The sequence below is a fragment of the Gloeophyllum trabeum genome (genome assembly GCF_000344685.1).
Source record: "Gloeophyllum trabeum ATCC 11539 unplaced genomic scaffold GLOTRscaffold_00006, whole genome shotgun sequence".
In the NCBI taxonomy this organism is placed as follows: Eukaryota; Fungi; Basidiomycota; class Agaricomycetes; order Gloeophyllales; family Gloeophyllaceae; genus Gloeophyllum; species Gloeophyllum trabeum.
Genome location: NW_006920415.1, coordinates 1872432 through 1882429, shown reverse-complemented (window position 1 = coordinate 1882429; position 9998 = coordinate 1872432). Strand labels below are relative to the sequence as shown.

The window sequence follows — 9998 nt, the reverse complement described above, 5'->3', positions numbered from 1 at the left end:
TGGTTCTTCGGCAATGGCCAGCTCTGCTGATTGGCCAAATAATCTAAAACTGACCGGTCAAGCTCGGCTTACCGGCATCGTGCACAGACGCCCATGCAGGTGCGGTCACTCTGGTGACAGACCTGGGGCTAGACTTGAGTCCACCGAACACGTTCTGCGAGACCTGCGAATGGGAAATTTCCTTGGTTGTATCTGAAACGCCACAAATTTCCTAATCTGTGCACTTTAACCCTACCCTACCCTACCCTACCCGCGCAACCGAACAGGCCCTAAGGTTCACATTCACGCGTCACTTGATTCATAAAAGTTAATCTATATCAACGAGCGGATGCAACGTTGGTTGTACATTTTTGTTAAATGTACTTGCAGTCTCGTTACCTCTATCGAATGAACTTGATATTGGGAAAATCAGAAATTCAAAACCAACGTTGCATCTTCTGTATCATGACATCCCTGCTGGTACATTTTATATGCGTGATTTCAACATGCGGAAGGCTCTATGAAGGCGGGGGATTTGCAACCACTTTCTTGCAGAGTCCAAACAGATGCAAACAACTCGCCGCGCGACCCGGAATTGCGCCTCCCCAGTATCACGACTACGTCCTCTCTACAGCTCTCACATGGCTAAGTCCTAACAGCGGCGCCTACGTCGCCTCCTGTACCTCTCCGGGGGTAAGTTCTTTTTGTGAACCCGCTGCCTCTCGTCGAACTCCCCCTGAGTACCTTCCTACAGCACGTGTATGGCGCAACCTAGATGAGGCTCTCATCGTGTCTCGACGCGTCTCTGTTGCAGGTAAGCCATTTCTCTGCATTACTGCGTGCACATATTAATAGAGGTTCTTAGATTGCCGGAGGAGTCTGGGTCTTGCTCGCTAGGTGTGTCCCTCACATTTAGTGACTGAGCATTCTGATTTGTTTTGCAGATTTGATTATGGTACTGCTGCCGGGTTCTATGCATACAGGATGACTAGTGCATTAGGTATGTCCCTAACATCTCACCTGTTGATATACCCTGATGTAGTTTGTTGTAGTGATATGGTTTGTTTTCTATTGATTAGGGTGGGGGTTGATTCCCGGATAGTATTGCATTGAGCATGTAGCCATAGCAAACCCTGTATTGTAGCTAGCCTGAGCAATCATATGTTGTACTGTGTTCATCAGCCAATGTGTTGAGTCTGTATTTCATTCTGGGATGTAGAATACCAAGCAAAACACAGCTGATAGTGTGATTATGGGTCAAAGCAAGCTGGCCTGAGCTTGCAATATGTGTAAGTCTGGTGCATATTGTACTTCTTGCGGGAGTCTTACAACATGTGCCATCTGAATACAGTGTCGGTCGCTCAAAACCGACGCCTCGGGCATAGCCGAACGCGTGATGGTATCTCGTCCCGGGCAAAGACTCCAATGGGCCTGAAAACAGGGCCAATCGACTCGGATTGCCCGTAGCTTTCAGGCTATCTGATTACTTTCTCGAAATTCCAATATTTAAAATTTTGACATACCTGAAAAGTGAATTTGAAGCGGAGTTGCGTCGGAGTTACCATATATAGATATGCATTGATGGCTGTAATTAGTAATACACCCTAACCCTAATGCAGTTAACCCATAATGGGTCTACTACCCCTATGTCAGGTCCCATTCTCGTTACACAGTTCTTGATACTCAGAGTGTCAGGTAAGCTTGAGGGCATATGAGCTGACTTGTGGAGATCTAGAATCATATAATACGCCCTCATACAGCACTATTTCTGGAGTAAGGTCACCCTGAAGGGGCACTGGGACTTCTGTGAGTGAGGATACCTCACCTTTCGATGCTTGTTATACACCATTCAACTCCAGGATCATTCCCTCAGCGAAATCCGCAATATTGAAATTTCCACCCCTAAAAGTGAACGCTTACGTAATCCATCAAAAAATCGAAATTGCAGGATTACGCATATTTTGGCCAGGTTTATGTTTCAAATTTTTTTCTGGAGGTCTGCAGCGCCCTAATTAAGGCACTATGGAGGCGCCGATCCTTAGTGACCGACACTGTATAATGGCTGGCCCAGCTGTCCACAAGTCTGGTACATATTGTAATACTGGTATTTATTTTAATTGATTATATGCGAATTATATTCAGACACCAGTTATGGGAAAATTTGCTGATGAACATGACACTGCCGCGTCTTGTCACGAAAGTCACACGACATGCACCACATGTCACATTCTGCTGCCACAACGTGTTACCGTAGGCCCCTGGACCCTGGTAACTTACCAGTTGCAGCCTGACCTCTGAGGAAGCACTGTAGTAGAGGCTTCATGTGCCAGGTCGGGATGAGTTCTCCGGAGTAGACGTCGTAAAATACATGAGATCTCTATTGTGACAGCACTTGCTCAGTCCACCTAGCTACAAGAGCAGGAAGCAACGATAACCACGAGCGTGCTAAGCCCGCTAATTCGTTAGTCCTTGGAGTCCTTAGACACTTTACGCGACAACGGATCATATGTTTCCAAAATCACCAGACCATCAGGATCATTCGCTACTGCGTCCTGCACCTCCTGCAGCTTCTTCCGTCGTTCGTCGCGCTTTTGTAGCGCCATGGTGAGCAGTGCAAAGCACACTGCGAATATAAGGTATGAGACCGATCGTGCTCAATTTCTTGTAGACTCGGCTTACCCATTCCAAAATTGATGAAAATTGTGGCGATGGTGCCTTTCTGCACTCTGTCGGAGAGTCAGTCGGCGCGAAGCGCGGCTATTTAGGAATGCCACGTACCTAGGCTGCTCAACTTGAGGAAATAGCACACTAGTGCCGTCAGTTAATGACGCCGAAGTGGAAGATAAGGCTGCGCGGAGTGTGCGCTCACATCGGAAGCCATGCCTGGAAAACATATGCGAACGTATTACAACAAGCCACCACAAAGGACCGTTCTGAAGGACCGGGTTAAGGGAATACACATCGTGCAAATTGACGTGAACTGCTCACTTTCGTTATCATAGCCAGTCAGCTCGTTCGCCCACGCAAGTATCAGACCAGACAGGCCGCCTTGGCAAAGCGTCTACCCAGCGTGATCAGTCTATCGCGACTGACGCATAGAAATACGACTTACGAAGTAGTAGAAGACCCAACGCCTGCAAGACGCGTTAGCCGGTCATCAGAAAGGCGTAAAAACTTGAGATCACCTTGTAATATGGGTGTACAGTGGACTACTAGCAAGGACAATGCAGTTCACCATTTGCCAAGTCTATGAATCTTAGCACCAGAAACCATTTAGCAGACATAGACGAAAACATACCCCTGCCACAATCATAGGAGGCCATCTAGCGCGGACTGCATCAGACCACCATGCCCATGTCAAGGCTGCAGGTGCGTGATCAGTCGAGCATGGTCGCCCGTAATTAGGCAGACACTTACTTGTTACTACCTGGACCGCGTTGATACCGAGGGGATACAGATTGATCTGAGCAATGCTGTACACGGTATGGCCGGGGGAGTTAAAGCTTTTGAGCCTTCATATGACAGCATAAATATGCTATACAGTCTTAAGATGAATTAGAATTTACCAGAAAATCATGGAAGAGGAAGGGTTTCCGCCGTTGTTAAACTGCGTGAACAGTTAACGTTACAATGTTGGCATATACCGGGGTGACGTACCAGAATGTATACTGTAATACGACGATCAATGAGCGAATGCTAGATGCCATGCGAAACACTAGCGAGAACGTACAAGGTACAAGGGTCCATATGTGCCAGGTCTTAAAGAACCCCAAAACCTTCTCTTTGGTGTACTTGGCGGGTGGTTTGCGACCTATCTCTTCCATCCGTCTCCTAGCTAAAGCCAGCTGGGCTTCAGTATATAGTACCGAGGGCTTCGTGTTGTGCGGCAGGTCTATAGGAATTCTTGAGGGAGTGGAGACGACTTCGTTGAGTCACCTCGACTTACCCGGCATTATCAAGAATCCCAACAGCCCGATAGGTACCGTAATTATCCCATCAATTATAAAGAGCCCTGCAGTCCGGGTCAGCACTCACGCCATGATTCAATAACTACACGCACATTGCCATCCCGCAAGACCGAACCGTCCATTGAGTCCATTGTACGCTCCCTAAATACCCCGTCAGTCCTGGAGCTTGCCAATTAAATGAGGTGAAATACAGTCTGTAGGAACCCGCTGAACATCGGACCAATGGCGCTTGTAGTCTATTTGAGGGGACTAAGTCGAAACGAAACTGGACCGAGGTGCTGGACGTACGTGGAATAGACAAGCGCGCTTTCCCAGCTCGTCGCCCTTGTACCAGCTACCTATCACATACTGGATGGCGGGATAGAACGTTGACTCAGCCAAGCCTAGGAGAATCCATCCCGATCACGCACTGCATACAGATAGGCTCGAACTCACCGACAAAGAATCGGATGACCACTAGACTTTCGAAACTCTTCGAAGTCGCCAGGATCATAGTTAAAACGCTCCATAGAACCTCCATAGCCGGAATCTGTCGGGATAATCCGAGTAAATGAGATGGTGACGAAAATGTGCTAAGTGACGGTACCCAAATCGAGGGACGTATACGCGTGATCAGCAAGCTGACGATTTAAGGAATTAGAGATGTAATTCGAGCTCATACAAAACGTCTTACTTCGACGGGATTTGACCAATAACATAACCGCATGTCCAGGCGGTGGTGATATAATTCAGTTGATTCCCGTGCCTGATGTTCCATGTAACATTCGCAACAAAGAAGGACCATAGCGCGCTTCTGCACCCACAGTTTAAGGCTGTGACTCATGTCAGTGGGCTCATCGGTGAAGTTCATAACCCACCCTTACTCTTCCTGCATCCCGGAAACATACGCATTCTGATATCGGTCACAATCAGAGGGATACAGACGCCAAACGTTCTCCCACATACCGTAACATTCTGCTGGTCAAGATACGTGAAATACAGTTTAGATAGGCGAACAAAATGTGAGAAAAGCCAAGACACTTATTTGCTGAAGTACGACAGAGCCGCGTACGAAAGCAGGCAAGCGTCCAACTTCGTGAGGAACCGTCTCTCCTCGGGAGATTTATCCCAAGTATCCCTGCCAGGATATGAGTTCCGCTTGATAGAGAACGGTGTCACAGTCTCTCACCAGATGTAGCTACTCAGAGGCCGTTTCTTGAGCTGGGTACTCTGAGTCGTCGACTGGGACTTGATGCTGGCCATGGTCGACGGGACGGACTCAGAGCGTAGTACGCTTCAATTATAGATCTTATACAAAAGCAGACCTAACGGTTGCGGGCATGCTGCCATTTTGGAGTGTCATGGCATCATTGTTATCTTGCTTCCTTTGCGCTGACTGGCGCAGGAGTCCAGTCACGCATCGAGACAGTGCTCCGAACAGATAGAGCCGGAGATCAAAGGCAAAAGACCAGATACTGAGCCGGAATAAGGCTCATGAAAGCGGGAGACACCCCTGCGCCTCGAGAGGTGAGGGATGGGATGAGCCATGGTCCGTATCACGCAATATCGGCGGAACGGCGCTAAGCTGCATATCAAATATGAACATATCACTGAACGGTAGCCTAGTAAGAGATTACCCATCTGTGGACGGGCGTCACAGAGCTCCCTTAGGTTGTTCCCATTTACTGCTGTGTGTCGTCGTGGATTTGTTTGTGTTTTCGGTGGCAACTTACAGGACAGGTGATTCGGAAGTTGCCGATCCAAGCAGTGACGCGCCCCGTATATCACTTGAGTGGCATACTAGGAGGCCTGACGGGCTCGAGATCTATGCTAGTCCAATCGTTAGAGACGGAAAACTCAGGCCAAGTACCGCGCCGGTACGCCTAACGTATTGTGCTATATTCAACCATGAGCACGCAATGTGAAAGTTCAAATCACTCATAGCCTACATATCCAAAGCTTCGCTATTGCACCATACCCCAATTGGATGAGGTGACTGGTCTGCAGATCGCGATAGTAATGCAGTGTCGGAGTCAGAAAGCATGTAGCAATCTGTCCGAATCTCCGAAGTGTGGAGATAAGAACGTATTCAAAAGGACGGCGTTGGGTTCAACGATGCTGGAGAACTGGGATTCTCTAGCACTGCGACCCTATATCAGTCATTCCCATATTGACCCAACGACATGGCACCAGAACTTGGTTCGTACCAGTACGTCCCGGAGACGAAGGCAAGCCGCATTTCTGTAAATGTGAGCGTTCCCGACCTGACTCGCGCAGGAAATCCTTGACTGGGCCGACCTCGTAACGTTGGACCTCAGCAAATACGGAACGCCGGAGGGTAACAAAGAGTTGGCCAAGTTCCTCATTGATGCTATACGCGAGAAGGGTTTCTTCTACGTCAAGAACTTCAATATCTCGCAGGAACGGGTCAATAGGCAGTTTGCTCTAGGAAAGGAATTCTATGAGCTGCCGCTGGAGGAGAAGCTAAAGTATGTCCCTGACCTTGGTACGTCGCCTCCTGAGTCTGATCCTCCGGTGCATGCGCTGAATATCCTATTCGTAGATAACGGGAAGTTCAACGGTTATACGCCTGCTGGACGTCGAATGTGAGAGAATTTCGCTCGCATCTCAGGCGACCTGCCGGTTCTTAACAGACATACAAAGAATCGACGAAGCCACGGGTCTGAGGGACCGCATAGAAATATACAATATTCCGAGTAAGCAAACTCTGTCGACATCTTAAGCTGAACTCACCGCACCTGTCAAGAATTTAATGGCCACTTTCCTCAGAAGCACCCGGCAGTAGTGCAAGAACGTATAACTGAAATTGAAGAGTTTGCTCGCGTACGTACGTCCCGTTCGCTGGCCGCCTTAAGTTAGTGACGGAATCCATAGGCTTTACATACCGAGGTCCTGGATCCCCTTTTCGTGTTGTTGGCGATCGCTCTGGAACTGCCCGAGGATTACTTTACCAACATCCACAGGTATGAAGACAAGAGCGAGGTGAGCCACATAGTCATACCATGCAGTCATATCGTCGCATCAATTAACAGTGCCCCGCCAAAGGATCACTTGCGGTACATGAAGTACTCCAAGTACTCACCGGAGGAGACTGCTAGGTTGACGAGCTGGGTACAGGGACATACCGGTGAGGACTATGTGATGCAACTGGAAGGAGGTGTCGCTGACGTAGTAATGAGCAGACCTGGGAAGTTTCACCCTTCTATTCCGTCAACCCGTCGCTGCTCTGCAGATCAAAGACCATAGCACCGGCGAATGGAAATGGGTAAAGCCCCAGGACAGGACACTCACCGTCAATGCCTGCGATGCACTGTCCTTCTTGACCGGGGGATACGTAAAGAGCACTATCCACCGGTAAGATCTAACACGCAGGTGTTTACGCTATGGTCACCTTTCATATCACATAGCGTGACAATTCCGCCGAAAGATCAGCAGCATGTAGATCGTCTGGGCCTGCTGTATTTCTCAAGGTACTCATCGTCTTATGGGCGCCTGACATACCTTAACTGACTGATCGCACCCAGACCTCGCAACGACCTCAAGCTGTATACTGTTAAGTCTCCATTGTTGGAGCGCGAGGGTTACACGCAGAACGAGTTCGAAGCAAGCGGCAACCCCGTGCCTACAATGGAAGGTGGGTTGATCATCTCTCGAAAGCGAGGAGAGGAGCTCATCCCTCTACCTTGCAGAATGGACCTTCGCCAAGCAAAAGTGGCAACGCACGCCCAACAGAAGTTATGCGGACAATGCGTACCGAACTGCTACTATTCTTCCTGGCTTTAAGGAGAAGATCTATGACGAGGTACCAGGAAGCTCGCCGGCTGTCCCGGTATCCGCTTGACGGGCCTTATTTCATTATGAGACAGCGGTGAAGCTCGCAGTATCTACTAGCTTGCATCGGTATCTGTACGAAATCAAGCTGAGGTAGTGATACACACAATCAACTGTTCAAATTCTCGCGTGCCTTTGCGAGACATCGGGGTCAACAATTGTTCTATAGTAACGGCTCGTACATACTGTCAGTTAGCACGCAGTATGACATTGAGGGTTAGGCACACTACCGTGCACGAAGGCTTCGCTATCACGCCATTGCTCCCTGAGATGAGAGGACTGGTCTGAAGATCATCTTAATAATGCGATGTCGAAATCAGGAAGCATGGAGCGCCAGTCCGAATCTCCGAAGCCAGGAGATAAGGCTGCATTCAAAAGGGCGGCGACGGATTCAAGAGATGCTGAGGAACCTGGAATCCTCTGACACTGCGAGTCAGAGATTGTATCAGCTCTCCAAATCGCGACTATACAGAAATGGCACCAGAACTTGGTTCGTACCAGTTCGTCCAAGAGACGAAGGTAAGTACACCCCCCTGCTGCTGGCCAGGTAGGTGTTTATAGCGCCTGTATGAATGCCCGTTTCCTTCGCAGGAAAACCTTGACTGGGCCGACCTCATAACGCTCGATTTAAGTAAATATGGGACGCCGGAAGGCAACAAGGAGTTGGCCAAGTTCCTCATCGATGCGATAAGGGAGAAGGGTTTCTTCTACGTCAATAACTTCAATATATCGCAGGAAAGGGTCAATAGGCAGTTTGCTCTAGGAAGGGAATTTTATGAGTTGTCGCTGGAGGAGAAGTTGAAGTATGTCCCTGACCTTGGTGCGTCTCTATCGGTTGCCTGCTACATCCGCTGATAACCCTCTTCATAGATAACGGGAAGTTCAATGGTTATACGCCTGCCGGGCGTCGAATGTAAGAGGTTCCTTCTTCGAAGGCGGAAGGTTCCGTTCTGTGCTGAACCAGCATGTACAGAGTCGACGAGGCCACGGGCCTGAGAGACCGCATAGAAATATACAATATCCCGAGTAAGCAACTCTGAAAATATCCTGTACTGCACTTACCTCGTGTATATCAGAGTTCAACGGCTACTTCCCTCAGGAGCACCCTTCTGTAGTGCAGGAACGCATTGCTGAGGTCGAGGAGTTTGCCCGAGTACGTATACACAGCCTTATAGTAACGTCAGTATTGATGAAGAAAGCCCACAGGCTCTACATACCGAAGTCCTAGATCCCCTCTTCGTTTTGCTGGCGATTGCTCTAGAGCTTCCCGAGGATTACTTCACGAACATCCACAAGTACGAGGTAAAGAGCGAGGTGAGTGATGCATGTAGGCAGATCATCGCATGACTTAACGGCGGCCCATGCAAGGACCACTTGAGATATATGAAGTATTCTAAATATTCTCCGGAGGAGAACGCCAGGATGCATCACTGGGGACGGGGTCATACTGGTGGGTACCTTTTGAGTGGACCGAGAGAAAACGTTAACGCGAGTATTGGTTAGACCTGGGAAGCTTCACTTTGCTCTTCCGTCAACCCGTAGCCGCTCTGCAGATCAAGGATCATAGCACGGGCGAATGGAAATGGGTGAAACCCCAGGATGGCACACTCACAGTCAATGCTTGTGACGCTCTATCTTTCCTGACAGCAGGTTATGTGAAGAGTACCATCCATCGGTAAGACGACGAAGCTCTGCATCTGCTCGGAGATAACATCGCATATTACGCAGCGTTACAGTTCCTCCGAAAGATCAACAGCATGTAGATCGTCTCGGACTGCTGTACTTCTCGAGGTACCCATCTTATATTCAGTATGACATACCTCAATTGACTGATTGCACTCAGACCCCACAACGACATCAAGCTCCATACCGTTAAGTCTCCGGTGTTGGAGCGGCAGGGTTATACGCAGAACGAATTCGAAGCGACTGGCAATCCTGTGCCCACAGTGGAAGGTGCGTTGGCCTCTTCAGAAGCGCGGAGCAGGACTCATGTGCCTTGTAGAATGGACCTTCGCCAAGCAGAAATGGCAGCGTACGCCCAACCGGAGTTACGCAGACAGTGCGTACCGAACTGCGACCATTCTTCCTGGCTTCAGGGAAAGGTCTACGACGAGGTGCCCGGTAGCTCGCCAGTCGTTCCGGTGTCTGCTTGAGCGCCTTATGTGGAACTTTACATACACTTAGTGAAGTCACGAAGTCTAGCAACTTGTATCAGTATCC

At 49.1% G+C, this 9998-nt stretch overlaps 4 protein-coding genes across 4 annotated transcripts; 2 read left to right on the top strand and 2 right to left on the bottom strand.

Moving 5' to 3' along the window:
* Window positions 1-2441: 2441 nt before the first annotated feature.
* On the bottom strand, window positions 2442-4485 carry GLOTRDRAFT_76253 (uncharacterized protein; the record flags this gene model as incomplete). Its single annotated transcript, XM_007867840.1, has 11 exons — window positions 4383-4485; window positions 4219-4330; window positions 3397-3491; window positions 3278-3342; window positions 3165-3226; window positions 3092-3113; window positions 2968-3040; window positions 2849-2912; window positions 2758-2787; window positions 2659-2705; window positions 2442-2602 (listed from the first exon to the last, which is right to left on the bottom strand). The coding sequence occupies exons 1-11, from the start codon at window positions 4465-4467 to the stop codon at window positions 2442-2444; spliced, it is 816 nt and encodes a 271-aa protein (XP_007866031.1). The 5' UTR covers window positions 4468-4485.
* Window positions 4486-4967: 482 nt separating this feature from the next.
* GLOTRDRAFT_129231 (uncharacterized protein) lies at window positions 4968-5189 on the bottom strand (the record flags this gene model as incomplete). Its single annotated transcript, XM_007867839.1, has 2 exons — window positions 4968-5064; window positions 5116-5189. 2 exons carry the CDS (start codon window positions 5187-5189, stop codon window positions 4968-4970), a joined length of 171 nt encoding a protein of 56 aa, XP_007866030.1.
* An 835-nt stretch (window positions 5190-6024) lies between these two features.
* GLOTRDRAFT_76247 (Clavaminate synthase-like protein) lies at window positions 6025-8001 on the top strand. The gene is made up of 11 exons (XM_007867838.1): window positions 6025-6154; window positions 6204-6432; window positions 6490-6532; window positions 6591-6643; window positions 6694-6770; window positions 6822-6929; window positions 6993-7074; window positions 7130-7301; window positions 7355-7417; window positions 7472-7581; window positions 7637-8001. The coding sequence occupies exons 1-11, from the start codon at window positions 6110-6112 to the stop codon at window positions 7786-7788; spliced, it is 1134 nt and encodes a 377-aa protein (XP_007866029.1). The 5' UTR covers window positions 6025-6109; the 3' UTR covers window positions 7789-8001.
* Window positions 8002-8252: 251 nt separating this feature from the next.
* On the top strand, window positions 8253-9931 carry GLOTRDRAFT_129229 (Clavaminate synthase-like protein; the record flags this gene model as incomplete). Its single annotated transcript, XM_007867837.1, has 11 exons — window positions 8253-8297; window positions 8370-8598; window positions 8649-8691; window positions 8752-8804; window positions 8855-8931; window positions 8985-9092; window positions 9147-9228; window positions 9282-9453; window positions 9507-9569; window positions 9622-9731; window positions 9801-9931. 11 exons carry the CDS (start codon window positions 8253-8255, stop codon window positions 9929-9931), a joined length of 1113 nt encoding a protein of 370 aa, XP_007866028.1.
* Between the last annotated feature and the right edge of the window lie 67 nt (window positions 9932-9998).